This window comes from Pseudorca crassidens, chromosome 8 (genome assembly GCF_039906515.1).
Source record: "Pseudorca crassidens isolate mPseCra1 chromosome 8, mPseCra1.hap1, whole genome shotgun sequence".
NCBI lineage: Eukaryota > Metazoa > Chordata > Mammalia > Artiodactyla > Delphinidae > Pseudorca > Pseudorca crassidens.
This window is the reverse complement of record NC_090303.1, coordinates 11,227,159-11,253,836: the sequence shown is the minus strand read 5'-3', so window position 1 is coordinate 11,253,836 and position 26,678 is coordinate 11,227,159. Positions and strand designations below refer to the sequence as shown.

Below are 26,678 nucleotides of genomic sequence, written 5' to 3'. Positions count from 1 at the left end.
AGAGGACACCCACCACAGCACCGCTTCTGGGGGGCTGTCTCAGTCATGATGGTGGAGGCCTCTCTAGAGGAGGAGGGGCAGTCTGCTCCCCCGACACCTGGCAGACTCCTGCCCCCTTTTCCTCTTTTCGGCAAGGATTCTGTTTGTCCCCAGGGCACACCTGGCCTGGGGGGAGCATCCATCTCCATTTGCCTGCTTTGGCCTCTAAGTTACTTATGCATCACGGGGTCCACAGTCAAGGGGGGATGCGCGCCCACTCCCCTGCGGCCCCTCCTCCCTGAGGCCCCCAATGAGGCCGATTCAGACAAGACACAGCGACAGAGGGGGACCCACAGGACAGGCAGACACGGCGGGCCTGGGTGGGCATGTGAAAGGACAGGGGACCACACGGCACATGCAGAGGGAGAGCGGGAACGTGAAGGGCACAGGAGAGGGTCCTGGGCCTGCTCCTGGCAGGACAACATTCCAAGAGCAGCCCCACAAAGATTAGCTCACAGACACACACCCCTCGGTGGCCCGAGGAAGGGCGTGACCCCGTTCAGCCCGAGCACCCATGGGAAAGTTGGTCTCAAACGCCACCAGCAGGTCTCTTAGCAGGGATGACAGGCCCAGGGGTCCCCCCACCCCCCAACAGAAGAAACTGACCCAAACCCAGACTTGAAGAAAGCTAAAATCAAAGAAAGGAGGAGAAATTGAGAGGAGGAGGAGGGCGGAGGGGGAGGGAGGGGGAAAGGAGGGAGGGAGGCAGGAGGATGGGGTGTAGTCCTCCTGAAGACCCTCCCACCGCACTGAGCCCTGTGGGTGACAAACCTTGCTTTAAATGCTCTATGGTCACTTTGCCCAGAGCTGAGCCAAGAGCTACTAGAAGAAAGGGCTGGAAGTTTGCAGAGACCATCCAGGCTGGTCCCTCAGCCCCTGCTCCCGAGGCATCAGCCCCACCTGCACGCACATCACCTGCCAGGTGTCCCACCTGCCAGGTCCGAATCTCAACCGGAGCCCAGAAAGCGAGACCCCGAGTGGACACGTGTTAATAGGCTGATTTTTGACAACTGTCCCCTCTCAGCCCCGGAGCCTAGAGGTGTTGGGAGGGACGTGTGCAAATACATGCATGTGTGCACACACACAGACACCACGCACACAGATGTGCACACATGCACACATACACATATTCTCTCACACGTGCATGAACGCACATGCATGTGCACACACGTATACACACATGTGCATGTGAGCACATATACACCTGTGCCCACACAGGCACACACACATACACGTGTGCACACAGACCCACATTCTCGCATGCACGTACCTTCACACACAAACACACATGCACACACACACAGGTGCTCATACACGTGCTGATACACACGCACACACACTCTCACATGCATGCACTTTCACACGCAGACACACACGCACGTGCACACGTCCCACACACACAGTGTCTCCTGGCGCTTGCACTGCCCCAGCCCAGAGCCTCCTGGTAAACGCAACATGCAGTTACAGACAACAAACACCTGGCACAGAGCACGGTGGGGGACTCACCTTGAGGTCCCTGTGGACGACCCCCATTTGGTGGCAATGGAGAACCGCCTCCAGGATCTGCTGGATGCAGTGACTGAAGCAAACAGCAGGCGCGTTAGTGCGGGTGGCCCCCGAAGAGTGGGCGGGGGCGCAGGAGCAGGGTGCTGTGTGGCACTGGGGGGGGTCCCCAGCCTGGCAGGGGGCCGCGGGGAAGCAGGGAATCAAGGTGCGGCCTGCCACATGGGAGAGGAGACACTGGCCAGGAGGGGACCTCTGAGGAGACTTCCTCACCCCCAAAGGTCAGCACAAGGGCCGGCCAGGCCCCCTGCGACCCCACCCTGCCTTCCCCTCGGGCCAGGCCCTTGGAAGTGCTGCTCAGAGGAGACACGCCTGGCCCCAGGGCCCTCCTCCCCAGGCTCATGCTGGCCAAGCCTGGACCTGAGCTGGGTGCCCTGCAGGAGGGAGGCCCGGCCTGAGCCCACACCCTGCAAGGCAGGCTGGAGATGGGGGAACCCGGGCAGGAAAGGGCAGAGGTGAGAGGGCGAGAGTGGGGTGCCGCAGTGTGGGGTGACGCCCTGGCCACTAGGGCCCCCCTCTGTTCTGGGGTAGCGCTAATGCTGCAGCCTCCAGTCACTCATGTGCTGGGGCAGGAGTCATTTCATTTGAATAAACTTGAACATCCACACTGGCTGCTGGCTGCCGTGCTAGACAGCTCAGCTCTTAGCAGCCCTGGGGTCCCGGATGCGCTCCTGGCGAAGAGGCAGCCTGGCACGGCCCAGGGCCCCAAGCCAGGGGCTTCCTTCCAGAGCCGGGAGAAGTCCCGAGCCCTCCAGGGTATTACTGGCTGGAGGGAGAGACCCAGCTCTCCTCAGGCGCCTCCAACACCGGTGCTTCAGCAACGTGCCCTGAACATCAGACCTAGATGCCCCCAGCCCCTGTGGCCTGAGCCTGCCTCCCCCAGGTGGCCCCAGGGGACTGGAAAGTTTCCAGCTGTCCCCAAAGCCAGGCACAGACCCTGGGCTCCCATAGCAGCCCTGCAGCGTTACCAGCCACGGGGGACAGGAGGGCCACAGGCTCCCTGGAGCTCACCCCCTGGGGTCTCAGCCACAGCCCCTCTGGGTGGGGACGAGGGATGCACAGGCAGACTCCCTCAGGACCCTTCCTGCCATGGCTGGACCCTGTGGGGTGACTGAAGGTCAGCTGGAGGGGTGGGCTTCGTTTTCCTAACAGCAAACTCAGAGAAGGGACAGGGGACCAGGCCTCTTCCTCAAATACCTATGGCCACATCTGGAGCCCACCTGCTGCATAGAAAAGTAAACCTGAGTTCCCCCCTGCGGAAACCTAGACCTCAGAATCCTGATGATGGATTCCTGAGGTTTGCAGGGGTCAAGAGGAGCCGGGCCCAAACCTGTGGGCAACAGTCCCCCAGCACCCCCTGCCCTTAGGTGCCTCTAGGGGCTGGAAAGCCCATCCCCGCCCCACGCCCTGAGCTCTCCTGCCCGACCTGCTCCCAGTGCCTCCCTCCCCACTCCTGCCCCTCCCACAACGTCCTCATCTGCCAGGAACAATCCTTTGTGGTCCTCACGCCCATCCTTGCAGCCCCAGCTCCACACCCAGCCACCACCAGCCCTCCCGTGACTGCAGACACGGGCTCAGCACCCCTCCTGTCGCCCAGGCTGACCCACTCAGGGGCTTCCCTCCTCATGGGCAGAGCTCAGCCATGAGGTCGGGGAAGCTCTTTTGAGGTCAGGACAGGCTGCTGGGTGGAGACAGAGGCCAGATAAAGGCCCAGCACTTGTAGCTGAGGCCACTGAGCCAGGGCCCAGGGCAGGGGACTCTGGCTTTCCCAGTCCCCGGGAATCTGCGGCTCCCTGGCAAACCCAGAGCCCTGGGGAGGCATGCTGGGGGCACCAATGCATCCTCCCAGAGCTCAGCCTCGAGTCCCTGGATCACCCACACGCTGCAGCACCCGACCCCATACAGGGCCTCGGGGACCCTGGGGCAGACCAGCCCCCGCCTGTGCCGCTGCAGCCGGACCGTGGTTCTGCCCCGGGGAACACCCGTCCCAGCCGTGTGCCGTGTGCCCTGCCATCCCCGTGGTACCCCGCCCCTCCCTCCAGCGCATCAGCAGCCCTCACAGCCCACGGGCCGGCATCTCCTGGGCCCCTGGCCACTCCCCGAAAGCCCTGGAACGGTCCGGCCCCAAGCTCAGGCCTGCCGAGAGCCCTGCGAGTCTTCAGCTTTGGGTCGAGCCCCTCTTCTTCCTCCACCCTGTGAGCTTGCCCCGCTCTCAACCCCAGGACGCTCTCTGCACTCTCCTCCGTGTCGAGCAAGCGTGAGGCACCCCCGTCGTCCACACTGCAGTCACGCGGCGGCCCTGCGCTCTGTGTGGGCGTCTGGGCAGCGTCCGTCTCTGCTCCGGACTGTGGCCTCCATGACCACAGGGACATGTCGGTTCTTTCCTCTCGATTGTGTCCTCAGGCCCAGCCTTGTAGGAACGTGTTCCCCAAACGTCTCTCGGACCCAGGGATCCATCAGCCGCAGCACCGATTGATATGTCGGCTCAGATGGGGGTGGGCTGTGCCCTCTGCCCTCCCCCGCGTCTCCTCTTGGGGGTGCAGGGCCCCAAACCAGCGCCAGAGATAGGGTGACTGCTCCTGCTGAGCCAGCATGTCTCCCCGAGCATCACAGACCTCAGCCCGTTGGCTGAAATCCAGCCCTATAGCTCTGATGCAGCCCCTGTCCGCCCAGCCCGCAGGCCCTGCTCAGGTCGCTTCGTGGCCGCCCTGATGGAGAGATGTGCTGGCTTAGCCCCCAGTACTCACAAATGAGCTAGCCAAGCAAACCACGTTCCCCAAGAGAAAACGGTGCAGGTCTGCTCACCCCCTCCCCACAGCCAGTGCGGCAACGCTGCTCGCCTGTCTCCCGGGCCTATTCTTCACAGCATCTCTGGGACCGACGTGGCAGTGGCCTCTGCGGCCTGCAGGTGGACACCACCTGCCTGGAGAGCGGCCCATTCCAGCTAGCCCACCCTCCAGGGACCTCTGGGGGGCCGCTCCCGGGGCCCTCGTCACCCTGCTCTCGCCCTGGTCTCCCGACTGAGACCACGGCCTTGGAGGACATGAGGCCGCCTGGCCAGTCATGAGGTCCTGCCTCCCTTCTGCCTGTCATTTACATCATACCGTCTTCCTCGTGGGGCCTTTTTTCATATTCTGAACTCAGAAAGTCACTTTTGTGGTCAGAATTGTTCCCAAGCGGCATTCCAGACGCTGGCCGGTCCTGGACGTTATTCTCATGGTTCTGGGCTCTGCTGTCACCTCAGATGTGCCCCTCCCCCCTCCTCCCCTCCCCCCTCGCCCCCTCCCTGGGACAGCCAGCCTTCTCACGGGCCCCCATAAGCATCCCTCATGAGCCATATTGCTTTTCAGGGTTTTTAAAAATGGGCTCTAAATATTTTGAACTTTTTGCTTTCCCAGGTTTGAAAAAGACCCCTCCTTTTCCCCACAAACTCCAAAATAAAGATCCCACTTCTTCCTCAGAGGAATCTCCAGCCTTCTCGGTTAGAAAAAGGTTCAGAAAAGCAACTCCTGCCCTGCTTCCTCTTCCTCTAGAGACGTGACACGTTGGAAATTCATCACTCGCTCAGCTTTGAGCAGCACGGCCCCGGGCAGGCCACCGGAAGGGTGGCTGACGCATTTGGCGGGGGCCAGGCCTGCACGCTGGCCGGGAAGGTGCCCACCACCACGGCTGGGCGTCTAGGGCTCCAGCCTCAGCAGAGCCCAGGCCCCTTTCACTGGGGGTCCTGGGGGAACACCCTCCCAGGGCGGGAGAAAGCCTTCACCCCATCTGCCACAGTTCCTGACGATGCCCGTGGGAGACCCACCCACGTGGGCATCCACGTCACTCTCTCAGGCCGTCCTGCCCGAAGGCTAAGCACCGACACAAAGGTCAAAAGCACGCTTCCAGGGTCCAGGACTCCCGGGAGAAGGGGCAGCCTGAGGTGCGGGTTTAACGAGTGAGGCCAGCTGGAAGGGATCCCCGAGAGTATCCCTCGCTCCCTCTCGCCCCCCTGGTAGTCTGGCTATGAGCAAGGTGGAGACTGTGAGAGGAAACTAGGCATTTGTGGGTGGGGCCCCAAACGCCAGGGAAGTCTCCACAAGGGAGGCCCAGGCAGGAAGGTCAGGATGCCGGCCATCCGGGCAGGCAGGAGGGAGCCGCAGAATTGGGGAGCGGGGGCGGGGGCAGAAGCGGTCATCGGAGAAGACGAGGTTGGAGGCAGGTGAGAGTGGGCAAGGGAGGACCTCCGAGGACACAGGTGTTGGGGGGACGGGGCACGCGTGGGGGACGTGGCAGGGGAGGGAGTGTGGCCGTCGGGCATATGGGGAAGAGGCGGGCACTGGGGGCTCCCAGCCAAGAGCGGGGCTCTGCTGTGGGCCACGTCCCCCTCCAGCGAGACCACCAACCACAGAGCGCAGGAGGCTGCCAGGCCCTGGGCCGTGCCCAGCGGTGGGTGCTGAGAACCGAGGAGCCCTGGCAGGACGCTCCAGGCGGGGGTGGGACGAGGACGGTGAAGGCAAGCGCCCCCCGAGGCACCCCGGTACCGCTGGAAGGCAGCCCTCCCGGCCCCAGCGCTGCCCTGGCTGCGGGCCCTGGGGCCCGACCTGGGGGCAGCCGCTGGGGACCTCCTCTCCTGTCCTGCCCTGACAGATGTCAGGACCCCGGGTCTGGGGCTCTGGCTCCACCCAGCAGGCAGGCACGCATACTTGGGACATTCTCGCCCAAGCATCCCAGAGCAGCAGGAGGTGCCTCTGTTCTACTTTCTAAGTAGGAAATAAAAATGGAGTCTTCCTGCTCTCGGAGGGAACGGGTCGCTCCCAGGCTGCTGTGCAAAATGAAAGCCCTTCCTCAAGGAGCCTCAGAAAAGCAGCCAGTGCCCTGACACCCCAGCTCACCCCGGCTCCAGCACCCCACGCCAGCGCCCGCCAGGCCCCCAGCCTCCTGCCGCCCAGCTCTGTGGGTGCCCGGGTGACACCAGGGACCCACTCACATATTCTCACGGGGACCCAGGCTGTCACCGACGGGCAAGGTTGCCTGGGGGTGCAGAAGCAAGTCACAAAAAGCTACTTGTTAAAATAACGTTCATTTTCTTGATTAGAAAAGGAATACATATTCGTTAAAGAAAAATTTTAAAATAGACGAAGAAGATTAAAAAATTTAAAAGCATCCGTAACTCCGCCGCCTAGAGAGGGCCACTGTCGGCCTCTTTTCTTTTTCTTTTAAACGCGTGTGTCCTTGGGAGCTGGGCGGGCCGGGCTGGGCAGGCCGGGATTGGTGGCCCGCAGCCATCTCCAAGCTGAGATGCGCTGTCAGGAGTGACACACCTGTCACGGCTCGGGGTGGCATCTGGCCCACAGCACGGGCCAGAGCAGGTCACGGGGGGCCTGCCCTTCTGGGGGGAAGGGCCCTGCTATTTCCCAGCAGCTGCACTGCAGATGGTATCTCTGAGAAGGTCGGTCCCCTTCGACCACCATGAGGGCTGACCAAGTCCAAGGGAAGGGCAGGAGGATGCCCACCGCCATGCTCTGTCTGCTCTCCCCCCACCAGCTACCCCAAGGAGAGCCCCTCTGTGGGCCAGTTCCCACCTACCCCAGGGGAGACGGGGCAGGCGTCCGCCAGGCGGGCCACCTGACACTTCTGCCCAGTGGACCGTCGGCCTGGGCCATGTCAGGGACAACGTTCACGAGAGCAGATGTGGGCCAGAGGGGCAGGAGCCAGGCTTAGAGAGGGAAGGCCGGGCAGGAGAAGAGGGGCCAGGATGGTGTGAGGGCTCTGCACCCACCTGGCGTCTGCCTCACTGTAGTACTCTCTCGCCACGATGTCCTCAAAGAGCTCCCCACCAGTGACCCTGTGGGAAAAGCACACAGATGTCGCCCTGTCACCTCCATCGCCACCTGCTCGTCACCACCGCCGGCAGCACCGCTGTCTTCACCTCCACAGCCATCAGTCCCACCGTCCTCACCACCACCGCCTCCGCCCCGTCTCCAGCGTCACCCGGGACTGACAGCTTACCGAACGCTTACTCACATAGGGCGGTACTTCACATTTTAGCCTTCACGGCCCCTCCATGACACTGGCACTCTTAAGCTCAGAAAACTGAGCCTCGATGATCTCAGGGACTTTCCCAGAGTTTGCGCTCAGGCAGCCCCGGAGTCTGAGCCAGGCCTCTTCACTTACCCAGGCCCTGTGACTAATTCCGGTTCTCCCTTGTCAAACCCCCCGAGGCCAGGGATGCGGCCCACACACAGGGCACAGCGGCAGAAGAGACGGTGCCTGGAGCTGGCCTCCCTGGTGGGCGAGGGCACGACGTGTTCAAAGCCCCACTTCCAGAAGGAGAGTGGGACCTCTGTCCACACACTCTCTTGCCATGTGTCGCTTGCCAGAATGACTAGATCCCCTGGGCTGGGAAATGTGGGCGTGGACAGCAAGGTGAAAAGTAGGGCTGAGGGATGGATGCACGGGGAGCAGGGAGGAGCCACCCCTGGGTCCGCCCAAGCCCTTCACTCCACCCGGCAAGCCCTGAGTCCACCGGAAGTCTCCATCTAGGGCTTTTGTACCCCTGTGTGGTCCAGAGTCTCCCTCCTGTGTCCTGTGGGGACACCGAGGGACACTCCCTCCGCAGCCACACCCTCTCTCCACCTGCAGCTGCGCTGGCCTCATGCACTGTGATCTCTCCATTTGCATCTCAGTTCCCATTAGTTCTCGAAGTTGGGGCTTGGGTTGGCTCCATTTTGTGCCCAGCACTCAGCGACCACGGGCATGGGCCCTGCTGGACAGTGGCCCCGGCGTGGGCGGGCTCCCTCTTAGTGTTAGAGAAACACAAAAACGAGGATGCACTGGGTGTTGGCGTGCTCCCACTCGAGGCTAGATGCTGGCCCTCAGATCCTGTCAGGCTCCCAACGAGCCTGGGACTTGGGGGAGCTTTTAGGGTCCCCCTCTGCCACCCGCGGAGGTTCAGGCTCAGAGCAGGTGACCGCCCGAGGGAGCAGAGCCTCATGCGTCTGTGTGCACACGTGTGTGTGTGAAGCGGGAGGATGAGGTTCTACGTCCAGCCCAAGGGAGTGGGACTCACTGCCTCTCTCTCTGCACACACAGCTCACAGGTCAGGCTCTGCAGACCCTGAGTCCAAGCATAGGGCGGAGGTGGAAAGGCCACAGGTATTGCTCGGGGCTGTAGCAGGGGCACAGGGAGCCCCCGCAGGAGGCTCCACCTGGGGCCGGGGACAGGCCCTCTGGGTCCTCGCATCCACAGGAGGCTTCAGTCTGTGCATCTGGGGCCTTGTGGTCCAGAGCTGTAGGTCAGGCAGTTGGCTGCAGGGGGCTGGCGTCTCGAGCTGGCCGGGAAGGGCCTGGTCTGGAGGCCAGTGTTCTCCCTTTCCTCAGGCTCCAGCCAGACAGCATGGCTAGTTCTGGGCTGCAGCCACAGCCCCTGGGAGAGCCCTCTCCTCTGTTCCCAGGCCTGGTCCCCAAAGCCAAGTGACATTCTGAGGCATGGGGAGTGGGGAAACCTGTCAATCTCCAAATCCACAGAGCCCCCAAACTGCCAAAGGGCCTGGGGCTTCCTGAAGGTGAGGCCAACCCAGGCCAGAAACGTCTCCCCAATTCTGGGGCTACAGAGTGGCAGAGGGGATGCAGAGTGGCACAGGAGGGCTGTGCGCAGGGTGGGGGGCATCTCCACGCCTCCAGTCCTACCCCTCCCTCAGCAGCCCCCCGTGCAGGCCTTCCCTGCCCCCCCAAACAGCTGCCTGAGGCCTAGGGCTGTCCTGGATGCTGCAGAGTGGGAGTTTCAACAGGCCTGGGGGCCACAGAGGTTTGGGGGGAGGATGTGCAAGGCCCAGGTCCCCCCTCCTCGTCACCCTCTCCAAAAACACCAGCCAGTTTCCTCTCTCCAGCCCTGCTCAGAGCCTCTCCCCACACCTGCCTGTTGTGTGGAGCAGCAGATTCAAGACCCTCTCACACACGTGCACGCACTCACATGCACGAGTGTGCACACACGTACACACACACGCACGCGCACACCATTCTCTCCCATCTTGTCCACTCCTGAATCACACATACCCACCCACCTGTCGGCCACCAGGGGCCCGTACATGGCCACCCTCCAGCCCGGGGGCCTCTGTATTTCCTGGAAAAGAGGCTGGTGGAACTGGGTGGGTCTGGGGGCCCACGGGGGTGACAGCAAGCTTGCCACCTCCACAGGGGCCAGGCGACAGACGTTTCAGGGCACAGCCTCCGCCCAGCAGCGGCAGCTGTGTCACAGGTCGGCCCTGGTCACCCGGCTGGTGACTTGAAGTGGTGTCTTGTGGGACACAGGGGGACCGAGAGGTGGCCCAGCCCCTGCAGGCCTCTCCTGGCCAAAGGACCCCGCGTGGGCCAGGGGTTCAGGCCTCCACGCCCCCACGGCCGAGGCATCTGTCGTTTGAGAGAGATGGGAAGCTCTCCCATGGAGACACGCCCTGCCCCCATGGCCACAGACCCCAGGCTGGGCTTCGTGGAGGCCACACAGAGCCACCCCAAAGCTACAGCCCCTGCCCACCCCAGGGTCCCGAGCTGTGCTGACTCACGGACAGCTAAATATAGCAGCACTCAGCCGGAGCTGTCGGGAAGTGAGGGGATGAGATCACCGCTTCTAAATCCAGCAGGAAGTGAGAGGCAGCAGAGGCCCCAGACGCTCTCACTTAGCGCCACACACGCATGCATGCGTGCACACACATGCACACACATACCCATGTGTATCCACTCCCACAAGTCACATGTGTACATGTGTACGCACATGCATGCGCACACCCCATAAATCACATGCGCGTGTACACAGACACGCACATGTGGGTGCACATGCACACCCACAAGCCACATGTGTGTGCACACATGCACCCATAGACATGCACACACACATGTGCATGTCCACACCCCAACTCATACACATGTTCTCACACACACACACAAACCACACACGTGTTCATGTAATCACACATACGTGCACACACTGAAACACACGTGCACACTCATAAACACACACGCACACATGCACTCATAACACACAGGCACTCTTGTGCACACCCTTCCACAAATCACGTGCACATGTGTACACACGTACACGCCCCCACAAATCACACACACACGTGCCCATTCATCAACATACACAAATGCATCCACGCAATCATAAACCCAGAGGCACTCTTGCACACACATGCACACACGCAAATGCTCACGCCAGCCGGTGGGCCCCAGCCAGGGGAAGGAAGGGGAAGGTAGACCGAGGGCCCGTTCCTCCGGGGGTCCTCCCCTCCCTCCCTCCCCTCCGCCCCAGCCTCCAGGAGGCCCTTCTGTGTGGGGGAGGGGACCAGCCGGGCAGCCCCATCCCCCTGGGACTCCGTGCGCCAGCCAGCGCAAAGCCAACAGGCTAAGAGCAGAGCCGAGGGAGGCTGGCCCACGCGGCTGGGGGCGAGGCTACCCGGGAGGCGGAGGACTGCCCGCAGGGGCTGGGGAGACCAAGGGTCCCAGCCCGGCCCAATGCTGGGAGCAGATGAGAGCACAAGTCCCTAGGCTCCGGCACTTACAGATCGAAGACCAGGTAGTGGAAGCCTTCCTCAGAGATGCTGTCGTGGAGACGCACTGTGGGGATGGGAGAGGCCGTGAGCGTGGGAAGCAGCCCGGGGCCTACCCACGCCTCCCAGCCCGCCTCCGACCCGTCCAGTCCCATGGCCAGTAGCACAAGCGCTCCAAGGAGGAGGGCCGAGGCCTGGGGCTTCCCACAGCCCGGGCTGGGCAGGGCCCGGGGGATGCTGCAGGCAGAGCCCGAGGGGTGAGCGTGGGCCCTGCAGGCCGGCCGGCCCCAGGCCAGTATCCAAGGGCCTCAGGGGTGTGGTCTTGCCTTTCCTTTCCTCTGCCGGAGGGAGACCCTGACCCTTCTCAGCCCCCGCCGGGTCCCCTGCTCCCAGACGCAGCAGGGATAGGGCTAGCGGTGCAGGGACGAAGGCCCACACCACCAGGTCTGGAAAGGAGCCGTCCAGGGGCTTCATGGGAGAGGAGTGCGGAGGGCGCCATTGCCAGCCTCTCGGGCCAGGCTGAGGAGGCAGGGACCCCCGGGCGGAGGACCACCTGCCCAGGGCCCCGTGCGGCATCACTTCCAAAGGTCAGACCCTGAGCTCCCATTCCAGAAGCGGCATGGTCGGTAGGATGGTGCCAGGCCACGCACGCGCTCTCTGCTTTAGTGCGTTTTCTTCACTCCCTGAGCCTGGAACAAGGGCCCGGCCAGAGCCGTGCTGGTTAGGAGTTGATGAATGAATGAATGAGGGAATGAATGAATGAGTGAACAGCGAAGTGGATGTCAGCACAAAGAACACAAGCCCGGTGCCTCCTTTTCCTCGAGGTGAAGACGCGCCCGGCACTCAACAGCAGGTATTTCTAGGAACGGCTCATTTGGACACTGCCCCCCACGTGACGGATCCTGCCTCCTGTGTCAGGAGCCCGCAGTGTGCTCATCCCGAGAAGTTACAGGTGCACAGAGAGGGTAAGTTACTGGCTGAGGGTCACACAGCTCACACAAGGCCAAAGCAGTAGTGTGGACGGGGGCTCGGAGCCCCCACAGAGCTGCTGCTCCACCAGCCTCGGCCCGCTCCGCCCCTCAGCTCCTTAGGCCTCACTCCCCACCACCACGAGGGATGGGGCCACCAGCACCAAAAGGGTGAAGAGCAGAGCTTCTCCCGGGGCCCACAGCCCCTCACTCACGCTCTCGAAGCTGCCCTAGCTCCCAGCTTCGCGGCCAGCATCCCCCCTCTCCCAGCTCCGGGCTTCCCAAGGGCCCCGCCAGCAGCGTCCTCACACCAGGAACCCCAATGTGACCTCGGCCACGGCCTGGCGCCCGGGGGGCAGGCCCCTGACGCAAGCAGTCAGGGCATCTGGTCGCCAAGGAGAAGGGGCATGGGTGGCTCCAGGGGCGCCTCGGCTCACACATCTGCTTCTCTCACCATCCCCCCCTCCCATCGCTCACTGTGATCTCTGCTCAAGGGCCCGGCGTCCAGCCTCACCCCACCCAGGTGCGCCCGGACCCCGACTCCATCCGGGCGGGTCTGCAACTCCCTAACACACAGCAGACCCCCGGCTCACTGCGACCTCCTTGAGGCCCCTCTTGCAAAATCCCTGAGGGACCAAAAGCCCTCCCCCTGCTGACTCCTTTCTGCGGGGGGCCCAGCACATCGGCCCCTCCGAGCAGCCTCCCCTGGAACTCCAAGCAAAGAAAGGCCTGGGGTGGAGGGGTGGCATGGAGGGGAGAGGTCCACCCTCCACCACCCCGCCAGCCCTGCAGACAGCGACCCAGAGGAACCCCCCCCCCCACCGTGGGGCCTTTCTCTCCTCCCATGCAGGGGAATCCCCCTTCCCCAGGGGAGCCTCAGGGGTCCATAAGTCTGGGGTGCTGCTGGGCCTTCCTCCTGGTGGAGGCCACCCTGCCCGCAGGCCCCGCCCCCCGAGCGGGTGAGAGGGGCTCAGGTTCCCAGGTCCTGCTGGCAGGGCCCTGGGCCTCGCCCTGGGAGACACTGGGGGTTCTGCATGGGAGTCAAGGCCACGTGGGCATAGACACTTTTTTTAGTTAAACAGTTTTAACATTTAAAAAATAGTTATGCGTTACTTTAATGGTTTAGAAGAAAACCTACCTAGCACATCAGACCCGTGATTTCACAGGCAGTACTAAGTCAGGAAAGGAATTGTCATAGAATCTATTTTACTTAAATAACAGTAAGTAAATAACACTGCGGGTGGCATACAGAGGCGGCAGATAAAGTCCCAGTAATACCTGAAAGAGTCTGGCCTGGGAGCACTGGGTCACGGGGACGAGGGGGTCGGGGGAGCCCAAGGATGCGCCTCCTGCTGCTGGGGCCGCAGCTCCTCCAGGGACAGGACCCCGAGTCCCAGGCCAGGGGCCTCTCGGTGGGGGGTCCTTCTGCTTCCAAAGCTGTCCCTGAACCCCTCCCTGGTCCCTTGTGCTGTGAGGGAGGGCAGGGCCCTGCGACCTATCATATGATGGGCTTTGGGAAGGAAGAGCTGAGGAGTGACAGCATGGGCCCTGAGCGTTTGGAGACTGGAAACCTTTCACCTTCCCCTCCTGCACTGGCCTCCTCATCTCAGCAGGAAGTCCTTGCAGGGCCATTGTCCCCCGTGGTGCCCACCCGCCCAGCTCCTGGCTGGACCATCCTGCAAGGGAAGGCAGTTCCAGCCCCAGAAACCAGGAGGTGGGAATTTGCCACCAATGAGCCGGGCCCAGGAGAGAAAGGGTCAGCGTGCAGAGAGGAGGCTGACGGGGGGCTAAGGGGAAGCTGGGGGGAAGCCAGAGAGAGGCTAAAGGGAGGCTGAGGGGAGGCTGGAAGGAGGCTGAGGGAGGCTGAGGGGAGGCTGAGGGAGGCTGAGGGGAGGCTGGAGAGAGGCTGAGGGAGGCTGGAAGGAGGCTGAGGGAGGCTGAGGGGAGGCTGGAAGGAGGCTGAGGGAGGCTGAGGGGAGGCTGGAAGTAGGCTGAGGGAGGCTGAGGGGAGGCTGAGGGAGGCTGAGCGGAGGCTGGAGAGAGGCTGAGGGAGGCTGGAAGGAGGCTGAGGGAGGCTGAGGGGAGGCTGGAGAGAGGCTGAGGGAGGCTGGAAGGAGGCTGAGGGGAGACTGGAAGGAGGCTGAGGGAAGGCTGGAGAGAGGCTGAGGGAGGCTGAGGGGAGGCTGGAAGGAGGCTGAGGGAGGCTGAGGGAGGCTGAAGGGAGGCTGGAGGTAGGCTGGGGGCTGCCTTCTGAGTCAAGGCTGACGGGCTCTGCTCACTGCCCGATGGGACCCATTCTAACAAGGCTGTGGAAGATTCTGCCTGCCACGGGCACTGCTTAATCTCTGTCACCCACAGTCCCTGGGGGCAGCGTGGGAAGTCTGGGACACCCTCACGTGCTGAGCAGCAACCTCTTGAGGTGGCTACAGCCCACCAGTGAGGTGAGGGTGGAGGTAGCCTTGCCCTCGGCCGAGTCTCCCGTTGGCACGGGGTAGGTGTCCGTAAACATGCGCTGACGAGGGGATTCCTGAGGCCCCGGGTGGAGGGAGCCAACCTCATGGACAGTCGAGTACAGCGCAGACGTGTCTGTGGAGGGCATGGCCCACAGCAGGGCCCTTGCGGGTCATGCCCGTCCCCAGACGCCCGGGCCTGCTTCCCGGGACGGGCCCACACTGCCAAGGCCGGCCCACACCTGTCTCCTCTGCCCAGGTGTCCCCTGGTCTCTGAACAGAAACTAAAGCCCCTGGGAGGGGAGCTTCTACCCGGGGGCCTGACTCCGGGTACCAGCTCCTAATGCTACAGCCCAACCAGCAGCCCCCACTGCCGTCGTGCTGATGGGGAGAAGCACTCACACCCTCTGCTGGGCCTCCTTTAAGAGGGGAGCTTGGCTCCTCCACCAAACAAACAGAATAAGGCAGGGTGACAGCCTGACCCCTCCCAGACTGGATCATAACTTCAAAATTAAACACAGAACCACCATATGCTCCAAGAATCCACTGCGAGGTATACCCGCAAAGGACTGAAAGCAGAGACTTGGACACCCATGTTCACGGCGGCATTAGTCACGAAAGCTAACAGGCCAAGTTCCATTGATGGATGAAGAGATAAACACGATGTGGAATATACACACAGTGGAATATTATTCAGCCTTAAAAAGGAAGGAAATTCTGACACCTGCTACAACACGGATGACCCTTGAGGACGTTAGGCTCAGTGAAATAAGCCCGTTCCCAAAAGACAAATGCTGTATGGTCCCCATATCGATGAGGTTCCCAGGGTGTCAAATTCATAGAGACAGAAAGTAGAATGGTGGGTGCCAGGTGCTGGGGGCAGTGGGGGTGGGGTAGTGTTTAATGAATGCAGAGTTTCCCCTGGGGGTGATGAAAAAGTTTTGAGTACAGATGAGGGCGATGGTTACATAACATTGTGAATGTACTTAATGCCACTGAACTGTACACTTAAAAATAGTTAAACTGATAAATATTGTTACGTATGTTTTACCACAATTTGGGGAAGAAAAGGCACTGTGTTCCTTGTTCTCCTTCCCTCTCCATCTCTGTCTGTCTGTCTCTGTCTGTCTGTCTCAATCTCTGTCTTGGCCTCTCTCTGTCTCTCTTTTTCTTTCTGTCTGTCTCTGTCTGTCTCTGGAGCCCTGGGCAGGGCCAGCTCATGGCCAAGCCACCTGTGTAGCTGCCCCAGGCCCCAGGCTCAAGAGGGCCCTGCCCTGCTGTTGCTGTCTTGAAATTCATAATAATTTTTGAAAAAAGTCCCCACATTTTCATTTTGCACCGATCCCACAAATTAGGTGGCTGGCCCAATCACCCAGCTGAACTGCTCTTGAATCCACAGAAACAGAGAGAATCAACGCTTGTTGGTTGCGTTTGGGGGTACTTAGTTGCCAAGCCTGGATGGCTGACACACCTGTGAAACACGTCTAGTCCACAAACAAGGAGACTGTGCCTCAAAGCAGTTCAGTGGCTGCTGTGGCTTTTGAGGGAAAGGTGGGGTCCGAATCCAGATCTCTGAGCTCTGAACCTCAGCACACTGCCTCGGAAAGGAGGGCTTTCACAGCTCACGCCCGGCTCGCCAGGGGAACCCTCGAGGGTCCTTGCAGGGGGGGTCCCTGTGAGGAAGGTAGCAGCATCTCCACTTTCCAGACGGGCAAACTGAGGCTCCTCCCCTGCCCACGCCCTGAGCACAACTGCTTCCTGAGTGAGCCAGGACAGGAAGGGGAGTCCCTCCCAGAGCCCCTACCCCGCCTCTATCTGAACGTGGTCCTGCCTCCTCTCCCGGGGGTGAGGGGCTGGGAACACTTCTGTTCAGAGATGGGGCTGGGTAGACACAGGCCACGGAGCAAGGGGCTCCCCTCACCTCCCCCAAAAGTCTCCCCCACTACTCACTCCTCAGAGAGCCCCTCCTGAGTCTACAGAGAATGTTCAGCTGAACCCCACAGTCTCAGCTCTGCCTCCCCTGTGTTCTAGAATAAACCCCCTAGGCGGACTCCAGGGACCACTCGGAACGCACCCAGAACCACACGGGGTATGCAGGCAGGGCAGGGGGGCTTCTTGTTGAAGAATTGGCCCCGAACACCAACCCAAGAACACCTGGGTCTTCTCCCTAGTAAGAGGATTCCTGAAAATCACTCAGAATGGGGGACCCACACTTGATGGGCGCTCAGCGGACACAGGGGAGGGAGCTGGCATGGGAAGGGGTGTGGGTAGAGCTGGCGGTGCGGTGGCACCAGCCAGGAGCACCAAGAGAGAGGGTCCTCGGGCGCCTGGACCTGGACGGGCAGAGGGGCAACAGCCCTTTTGCCAAACGCGCCCCAGCCCAGTGAAGAGGGGGCTGGGGTCCCTGTGGACTCCCACCTCAGAATCACCCATCAGGCTGGCTCAGATTCCGATTCCTGGGCCCGCTCTAGGCCTCCGAGCCAGGCTTTCCCGGGGGCAGGTCAGGAATCTGCACACCGTGATTCCAACAGTCTCAGCCTTGAGAGTCCGTGGGCCCAGGCACGAGGAGTGGCAGCAGCCCTGGGGCCGACACCAAGGGGCCCCCCCCAGAAACGGGAGATCTGCCTTGCGCCCGGGCTGGGCCAGCTGCAGAAGAGCCAGCGGCCTGGAGGGGCCACAGCCAGGGAGGCAGCAGCTCCCACAACCAGCTCCGAGGACCCCAAGCCCCCCTGCGGCCCTCCTGGCCCCGCGGCCGAGGCCCTGCCCTGGGAGTGGCACGGACGTGACTGCTGAGCACAGCCTGGCATCCCTTTTAGACAGAGTCCTGGGCGCCATCCTGGCACAACTGAGTCAGCGCACGGGCAAGAGTGCCCAGGAATCCTCCCTGATGAGCTCCCTGGGTGCCTCTGAGAACGTGGCCCCCACCCCACCCCGTGCCACCCGGCTGCTTCCCGGTGTGGTCAAGGGCTGGGTCCTGGGTTCCTCAGGAGTCCCTAAAGGGACCAGAGGTGCAGAAGGACAGGCAGCTGTGCTGCGCGGACAGGGGCCACTCACGGCTGAGGCGGGCAGGCGGAGGCTGACAGGCCCCGGGAGATCTGCACCAGCTTCCGGGGTCTGGGGTCCCAGCAGCTCCTACGCTTGTGTCTGGACTGAGTCCCTACTCAGTCTGGGGTTTCAGAAGGAAGGGGCCTACCGTGGGCAGGGCACCCACACTCCCTGAGGCCAAGACCTGGGCTCCTGGGGCTCCACGTGCCCCCAAGGGGCAGCTGATCCCCGCCCCAGATGGCAGTTCCAGGGGCCCCGGGCTGGGGGGACGGCAGAGGTTCTCCAGAATCAGACCTCAGACCTCAGGCCTCAGGCCTCAGGCCTCAGACCTCAGGCTGGGGCTGTGCCTGGTGTGGTCTTCGGTTTCCGAACTTTTTTCTCTGTAATCAGGCCGTCTTGTGGCTTTTCTGAAGCCATGGAACGTGAGGCCCCTGTGTGTTTTCACCAGAATCATGGATCAGACTTACAGAGTAGTGGGCAGGGACCCGTCCAGGAGGAGTCCAGCCTTGACCTCCCCCAGAGGGTTGCCCCAAAGTCCCTGCAGGAATCCCTCCGGGTCAGGAGGAGGAGGTGTTTCCAGGGGCCTGAGGGTGGGATACTTCAATGGAGAAGGAAAGGGACGGACGCCTTTGGGCTCCCCCTGCTGGCTGTATGGGAGAGCTGGGACCCCTACCCCGAGGGCTACTCACCGATGTTGGAATGCTTCAGAAGACGGCAGATTCGAGCCTCTCTCTCCAGCTTCTGGTGATCTGGGGACAAAAAGGGACACGGTATCACCTTGTGGCCGTGCAGCCAGTGACACCCTGTGCCCCTCGACTGCATGCTGGACAGACTGCCAACCACGAGACTCAGGGCCAGGAGGACCTGGCCACCACCTCCCTCAGTGCCCACCCGGGTGACCGCTGCCTGCCCAGGGGACACGTCACGTTGTGCCCCCCACCCCCATCCCGATCCCTGGCTGGCAGTGTTGAGCTGGAAGAGGCTGCCCAGTGCCTGGGGTGAGAGGCCCATGGGAGATGGGAGCGGTGCTCACTCGGGGCCAAAAGTTTCCCCAGGTGATTCAGGAAGAGAAAATGCCATCTCTCAGCAACAGAACGGACAGCACCAATTCAATCCTTCACTAATTTGTCCTAATTCCAGACTCTGCAGAGCTTTCTGCTGAGGCCTAATTTGCTCTTCAGAAGCGGCTGAGGGGCTGGCAGAGCAGGGCTGTCGGCCCGCTGGGGGCGTCCAACCAGCGCTGCGGGTCAGCATGGGCCTGGGCCGGCCTCTGGCTGGACATCTGGGCAAAGGATGCTCGACCTGACCCCCACCCCTATGCACAAACCTACAAAACACAGGCCTGAATTTTGACGGGCCCTGGTGTTCATTGCAACGTCAGCAGGAAGGAGAGTCAAAGCCTCAGAGAGAAGTCACCCCGGGTAAGACTGTTGCTGGTCCCTTCCCCCCTCCAGCCCTGTGTCCCTGCACCCATCCCCAAGAGGCACAGGACCTCAGTTCCAGAGGCCACCCCCTCCAAGGACCAAGCAACTTATCAGCCAGAAATTTTATCTTTCAAACAGAGGTGCCAGGAGGATTTTAAAAGCTGATGGAGATTGTCACAGTAAAAAACTAAAAAAAAACACATTTCCATTGAGAGGAGAAGGCAGAAATAAATCACACAACAGAATATACCCATCAACGTGTGCACATCACCCCAACCTCCCAACGTGAGGCCAAGTGGAAAAAGCCGCTCACGGAGGAGGACCCAAACCGCGCGTCGTTCACAAAGAGGCCGACACGCACGGCACCGGGCACACGGGCGGCCGGACAGTGAAGAAAGGTGGGGATTCAGGATGGCAGCTGCTCCAGGGCGGAAAGTGACTGGGGAGGGGGTGCTCGGGGCCTGGGACCCCCCCACCCCGCCGCTGCTTGCACTGAGCCCTTCACTGCAGGGGCCTGGGGAGGACATTAATACACCAGACAAGACCACAGGACCGCCTGATTCACCAGGGAACGCCTGACAGCCCTCACTAGCGGGACACAATTAATGTGCTAATTACAGAATGTCCTCAGAAGCAGTAAAGCCACTCAGCAGGGCTCCTCAGACCTGCCAGCCCATCCCTGCCTCTGCCTGGGGGGAAAGGACCCAGCCACCAACAGGTCCTCCTGCAGGAAGGGAGCCCGCTGGCTAGTGTGTGGTCAGCTCTCCCTGGGCCATGTGACAGAGGCTGGGAGAATCAGGACAGTCCTGAACACGGACATACCTGGAAACACACATGTGCCTCTCCTGAACGGGAAAGTCATGCCTGCAGACAGGAATCTCTCTGGGGACACCTGGGGCATCCAGCTGGCTCTCCCTCCTCTCAGGATGAGCACTCAAGCCTCCCGGAGAGGCTAACACCTCCCTGAGCTGCCCACCTGACTCCCATCTGTCTTGCCAGGCCCCTTGGCCCTGGGAGGGCTCTGGCAGAACCGCAGGGCAGGGGCCGGGCGTTCGGGACAGACCCTCGCACCCTCCCTTGCTCCCTCCCTCACTCCTTCACCTCCACATCCAACGCAGCAAGCACTCTTGTGGCCCATCCTGTGGGGGGCGGGGGGAGGGGGGGAGGGTGGGCGGGGCAGTTACAGCATCAGCAGGCGAGATGCAGCCCAAGAGTCACCATTAGGAGGGATAAGTGGAAAGTGGCCGCAAAAGAACACAAGCGGGGTGGCTTTCACTTTTCCGTCTGTATGAAGCTCCAAAACAGGCAACAGTCAGCATAACCAGGTGGGGGGCGGATGGCTTTCCACAGATGTGAGGCCCACTCTAGAGAAGAGCAGGGGAATGGTTCTCGCAACATCCAGGACTACTGCTCGCCCGCAGGGTGGAATTACAAGGGCTGGATGCGCACGGTTGTGGGTTTGTGGGTTGTTTTGTTCTTTCACAGTGTTTCTTTTTACATTTATCATTCTGAACATTTTTCAAACTTAAAGTTGCAAGAATAGTACAAAGTACTATTGGACCGCACTTCTGTATCTCTGTCCTTCCTATACATACACTTACCTCCTCTGAAGCATGTGAAAGTAAGCCCCGCATTCGGTGTCCTTCTACCAGGTAACACTCGGTGTGTTTCATAAGAACAAGGACGTTCTCTTACATAATCTCAGGGCAGTTACCCCACTCACTAAATCCAGTGCAGATACGATACTCAATCTAACCCACAGTCTACGTTCCAATTTTGTTCCTGTCCCCATAATGTCACAGCAGATTCCTCCTGATGTGGACGGCACCTGAGCAGCTTACCCTCATGCAGATGGGGCCAGAGGAAGGCTGAGGTCAGAGAGAGACAGGAGGCTATGAGGCAGTGGGAGCAGGGGTAGTTTTCTCTGGAAAACTGCCTGGCTGCAGTCATAGATAAAAACCGGGAGAAAAATCCATGTGGGACTCCACCTTTGGAAAGCAGATAACAAACAACTATATGTTTTTACTGAATCTTGTCACCAAGGACAGAGAGCCTCATCCAAAAAATCTGGACCTACTCCGAGGCATGTTCGGGGGGATAAATTATTTGTTTGGGGTCGAGAAGAGACACCATTACTCAGCCATAAAAAGAAACGAAATTGAGTTATTTGTAGTGAGGTGGATGGACCTAGAGTCTGTCATACAGAGTGAAGTAAGTCAGAAAGAGAAAAATAAATACCGTAAGCTAATACATATATATATTTTAGTATAACACATACTAAAAAAAAAAAAGTTTCTGATGAACCTAGGGGCAGGACAGGAATAAAGATGCAGATGTAGAGAATGGACTTGAGGACACGGGGAGGGGGAAGGAGAAGCTGGGACAAAGTGAGAGAGTGGCATGGACATATACACACTACCAAATGTGAGATAGATAGCTAGTGGGAAGCAGCCGCATAGCACAGGGAGATCAGCTCTGTGCTCTGTGACCACCTAGAGGGGTGGGATAGGGAGGGGATATGGGGATATATGTATACGTATAGCTGATTCGCTTTGTTATAAAGCAGAAACTAACACACCATTGTAAAGCAATTCTACTCCAATAAAGATGTTAAAAAGAAAAAAAAAAAGAAGAGACACCAGGCTGCCCAGCCCAGGTGCTGGTGTCCACCCCATGGCCACGCAGGTCACTGACACTCCCGGCTGTCCCCTTTCCATATTGGGCCCAGCAGCACTCAGCCAGAGAGCAGCTCTGAAACTGCATCACAGCACGTGGTCCGAGCTGGTAAGAGTCCAAGTGTGTACATCATGTCAAGATAGTAATTGCTTCACTCTGGGTGGCAGAATTACGGGTAATTTTTATTCTTTATATTTTTTCCCCAACTTGGACAACAATCTTGTGTTACTTTTATCATAGGGAAAAATATTGGTTTTTTTTTTTAGAAGTTTGATCCTGTCTCCAGGGAGCACAAAGCCACTAGTTAAATATGATGAGGGTGTGTCATAAAACCCACTATGGTAACATTTGCCCTGGAATTAAAAATCTAAGCTGATATTCCATGACCTCAGATGGGAACCAGAAGCCACAAGAAGGGGCTGGAGGAGGAGGCTGTCCCTCTCCGGCCCAGGAGGCCCATCGCGGGCCCAACACGTGGCCATGTGAGGAAGAATCCAGCATCCTAACTCTGCCTGCATCCTATGATTTTCTTTCTACAAAGTTGAGGCATCATTTCTGAATGTCCAAATGAACATCGTAAAACCCACCATAGACATGGTGGGTTTAATTTAACCCAGTCTGGTTGGCAGGAAGTGTGTCCTGGCTCTAAACCACCAGTGGGAACCTGGGAGGACACCTCCACCCCACCGCGTCCCCCGGCGGACAGCAGGATGTGGGACCGGCCAGCAACCCCGAGCAAGCCCTGTGACCTCTCAGAACTGCCGCACCTACTCATCCCTGCCAGCCTCCCTCCCTTCCGGGGCCCTGGCCCCAGGGACCTGCCTGGACTCAGAAGACCACGGCAGTGACCCCCAAGCAGGCCCGTGGAGAGAAGGCAGTCAAAAGGCTGCCCATCCCACCCAGGACCCATCAGCACCCCGGGCACCCCAGCCCAGTACCCCCTCCTGAGGGAGGTCCCAAGAGTCCTCCTGCGCAGCCAGACCCTGCCCTGCCCACCGCAGTGATGGGCAGGCAGCGGGTGACCCCAGGAGGGGCCAACCAGGCACCTGCCAGGGCTGTGGAGGCCACGGTGCCTCGAGCCCAGCCGAGAGGCTCGAAAGGGCCCTCCCAGGGCTGTGGCCTGGCGCCCTGAGGGTCCGGGTGCCCGGAGCTGCCCTGAGGCCCAGGCACCTGTTGCTTGTGGCCCTGCTACCACGTCGGCTGGCGTTTTGTTACGGAACATTGGGACGTGTCTCGGAACGTGAGCCACACCTGTGCAGATTTGAACGCAAGGACGAGTGAGCCCCGAGAACCCACCCCACTGACACCCCCGTGCATCCTGTCCCCAGAGGGCGTTGGGCCCCCTTTCCAGGGTCGGTCCCTGCATCACCCCTCACGTGCCCTGCCTCTGGGGTCTGAGGGCGACCTCTGAAATAGGACACGGAAAAATGGGGAGCCAGGGAATGAGGGCACAAGCTAAGCTCCCCGCCAGCCTCCAGAACCCCACCCTGTCAAGGCGAGACCTCTCCGCCCTCCTCCCCGCCACAGACCCAAGGCCAGCACTGACCGTGTCCCGGGGACCCATGGGACACTGGTCCTGGGTCCCAAGGAGCAGGTGCAGCAGTGTCGTGATCCCTGAGGACAGCAGAGTCAGGGGTGCGGGGGATGGTGCTGCCTGAAGGAGACTCAAGGGGGCGCCGGAGTGGGGCTTTGGAGGAGCGTGCCATTCATGCGGGCACAGACTCGGTTCTCACACTCCCTCTGATGTGAAGCTCTAGGGAACCCCTGAGTTCAGCCATCTCTTAAATGCTCGGGTGCCTGACAGATCCACACCCCACATGGAGACCAGCCTAAGTGCCTGCGGGCCTGTAGCCAAAAAGCGACCGTCTTGCGTCTGGGGCAACCTGACGTGCACGCGACACTTACACCTGCTCCCGCGAGGGGGCTGGCAGAGGCAGAAACAAGCTATTTATTTCTCCTAGCAGAGAAACACCCCATCGATAAAACACAACATTCACTTATACTCTATAAAAGCGCTTATCAAACAAAACAAAAAGCACTTTACTCAAAGACACCAGCGACACTGGACCTGCCATCACCAGCTGTCACCCGCCTGAGCTCCTGTCACAGCCCCTGAGGCCCCAGACCCTCAGCTCTGTGGCCCGTGCCCCAGCAACGCGGGACCTGGAAGCTTCTGGGTGATTCTGCCTTGATCTCTGTGCAGGCCCACCCTGCACTCTGGGGGCCCCCGAGGTGTGGCGCCGGGTGACCCGGGAAAGGAGGTGGCCCCGTGCAGCCCTGCACGCCTCACACTGGGTGCACACCCCACACAGGATGGCAGCTCCCAGACCCCAGGAGCCCCCAGGAGGCGGGGAGGGGCCCGCTTGGGGTTGTCACTGTGCCGTGGCTGGCACCCATCACTGTGAAGGGGATGGGTCAGGGGACCCCAAGGGGCAGGAAGAGACAGGCGCTGCCACAGGTGACCACAGGGGGGCGCTGTCCACTCACTGTAAGCGTTAACTTTGACTTCAATAACTCCCCGTGGAATGGCAGAGAGACTCAAACCGGCTCTTCCCCGCCACGAACTAACTCATCAACAGGGCGAGTCCTCCCAGGCAGGGACCCCCAGGTGGGGGCAGCCGGAGCTGAGTCAAGAATGAAGAGGTAGCAGCTGAGGGCAGGGCGGGAGATGCCGCCCTTGGAGGTGGGAGAGGATGTCCGTGGGCCCTGCTGCACCCTGCAGGGTGGGGCGCACGGTCGAGAAACAGGCACCCAGAGGAGCTCAGAGTCCCCAAGGCCAGGACTGGACCTGAGGCTGGTGGCCTCCCTCACAGCCTCCCAGTGACGGCCGCCTTCCCAGCCACCACCTGCTCCCTGGCTGTGGGTGACTCACAGCAGAGCGGGGCGGTTGGGGGGTGAGAGGAGTCAGGAGAAGGGCAACGGAGGGACGTGGGTGGGCGCCTGGCCCCTCGCCAGCTGCCACGAGCGGCAGCAGTGCCGTCACCAGCAGAAGGACACCCGCGAGGCGCCGGGCACGGGCAGAGGAAGGACGGGGCGGCGGGGGGAAGACAGGAGGCCCAGCCGTGAGGAGGGGCTGCCACCCTCTCCCCGGGGCTCGGCCTAGGACAAGTGCGGCCACGTCCCGGGAAGTCAGGAGTAAGGACAGGTCAGGCTGGACCGAACATGAAACCCCGCGTGGAAAGCCCACACCGCCTGGCACGTGGAGGGGTTCAGGAACGCTCTCTCCTCCCCGATGCCTACTGGACCCCCCTAGGCCCTGGGGCCGGGCGGGCTGTGTTCACTGGGGAGACCCCACCTGCACAAGGGTCTCTGCGGGCTTCTGCATTTCCCCCCCCCCCCGCCCACCCTGGCTGGAGGATGACCTGGCCAGGGAGAGCTGGGGATGAGGGGATGGCAGAGGGCTCTGCTGGGGTCCTGGCCTGGGACATGGGAGGCTGGGACACGTCAGGGAACCGGCTGGAGATCGTGGGCCACCGTGGCTGCTGCCCAGGACACTCCGCCAAACTCAGCAGCTCCTGGACACCAGTCAGCAGGGATCTGAGCTTCAGGTTGGGGTCAGGCCCCCGCCCCGGGGTCACCATCCATTTCTGCACTGAAGCACAGACGCCCACCCCTTGTGGCCAAGGCCCCAGGGGAGAAGGATGCCCACGGCGAAGGGGTGGACAGGCTGCGGGGCGTGGGAGTGTGCGTGTGGCCAGGCCCCAGAGGGTGACATGTCTACAGAATCACCTTCCTGAACACGCAGCATGGGGGTGCGGGTGTGTCTGGAGGACGGCAGCTGCGGGGAGTCCAGGCAGCAGCCCCTGCCCTTGGCTGCCTCGCCTGTCCTCACCCGGGTGGGTGTGACCAAAGGCCAGGCGTCCTGCGCCAGCCAGAGACAGTGCCTCCCCTCCCCGGGGGGGGGAGGTCAGATGCCCACGCTGCCCACCTCAGGAGGTCCGAGGACAGCCGTAGCCTGCAGGGCTAGGGGCAGCTCCCACGTCCCATCCTGGCTGTCCAGCTGTTGGCTCCACAGGGTCGGGGGCTGCCCAGGCTCCTGTTCCTTCCAGGCTAACTCAGCAGTGAACCCAAACCAACGTCGTCAAGCTGGGGTGTGGCAGGCTCGCCTATGGGCCGGGCTCGGATGGCCACTGGGACACTGGACACAGGGCCCTGAACGGGACCAAGTCTTGTTCTCTGAGTCTGTTTCCCACGTGTGAAAAGGGTTGGTGGGTGTTCCCAGGGAGAGGCCACGGAAGAGAGGAAACCCCAGCTGCCGGCCCGTCCCCGCTGCCTGCCCACAGAGCTGGGCACCTGGCCTGTCATCCTCGCTGCTGTTCTCGCTTCCCTCCTCCAGCCTCCGTCCAACACGACACTCAGGACCCCAGCAGTTGTCTCCTCTCCAGGGGCTTCTATTCTTCCAAAGGGAGGTGGGGGTCCGCGGCTGCATTGGACAAGGGCAAGGACCCACTGTCCCCAGTTGACCCGCGTCACTGGGCCCCGGGATGCGTCATCCGGGGTTCCCTCCTCTCCTTCCCACCCGTCTCCACCACCTACGCCATCGGATGGCACAGAGAGCTTTCTAGACTCTTCAGAGGCTCACGGATATCCACATCCCACTTCATGCGGGCTCACAGTAATCACTGCCCAGCATCAACTCCTTCACTCAACGTGTCCCAAAGCTGTCAGGGTCCAGGGGAACAGAGCGCGGGAACACGGGCCGGAAGCTCTTGTGGTTCCAAGCTGCTGAGTCAGACTCTGCTAGGACATCCTGGACATTCACAGCAGCCAGCGGGGTCCACAGCAGCGCCCACGGCACCCTCCAGCCTGCGCACCTCACCCTACCACCTACAGTCCTGCCCTCAGGGTCCCAGGAAGGGGATGAGCAGGCCTGGGGGTGGGTGGACCAGGGCAGACAGAGGCCGGTTCAAGCGTAAGCACCAGCACCTGCTGACCCTGGAGGCTCCCACCTCAGCTTCAGCCCCTTTCTGGGTGCAGCAGGGACAGA

The 26,678-nt window shown here is 61.1% G+C and overlaps 1 protein-coding gene across 13 annotated transcripts in view; it reads right to left on the bottom strand.

Annotated features, from left to right (window-relative positions):
• The window catches only part of CAMK2B (calcium/calmodulin dependent protein kinase II beta), a 94,799-nt gene that overhangs the window by 24,693 nt on the left and 43,428 nt on the right, over window positions 1-26,678 (bottom strand). For 12 of the 13 annotated variants that reach the window (XM_067745788.1, XM_067745783.1, XM_067745784.1 and 9 more), the window contains exons 3-6: window positions 18,281-18,340; window positions 11,141-11,195; window positions 7,364-7,429; window positions 1,546-1,618 (exon numbers count right to left, since the gene is read on the bottom strand). In XM_067745788.1, coding sequence (XP_067601889.1) covers window positions 1,546-1,618; window positions 7,364-7,429; window positions 11,141-11,195; window positions 18,281-18,340 — 254 coding nt within the window. Of the gene's footprint in view, window positions 1-1,545; window positions 1,619-7,363; window positions 7,430-9,646; window positions 9,999-11,140; window positions 11,196-18,280; window positions 18,341-26,678 lie in introns of those variants that run through there. The other variant, XM_067745791.1, reaches the window with a different exon arrangement.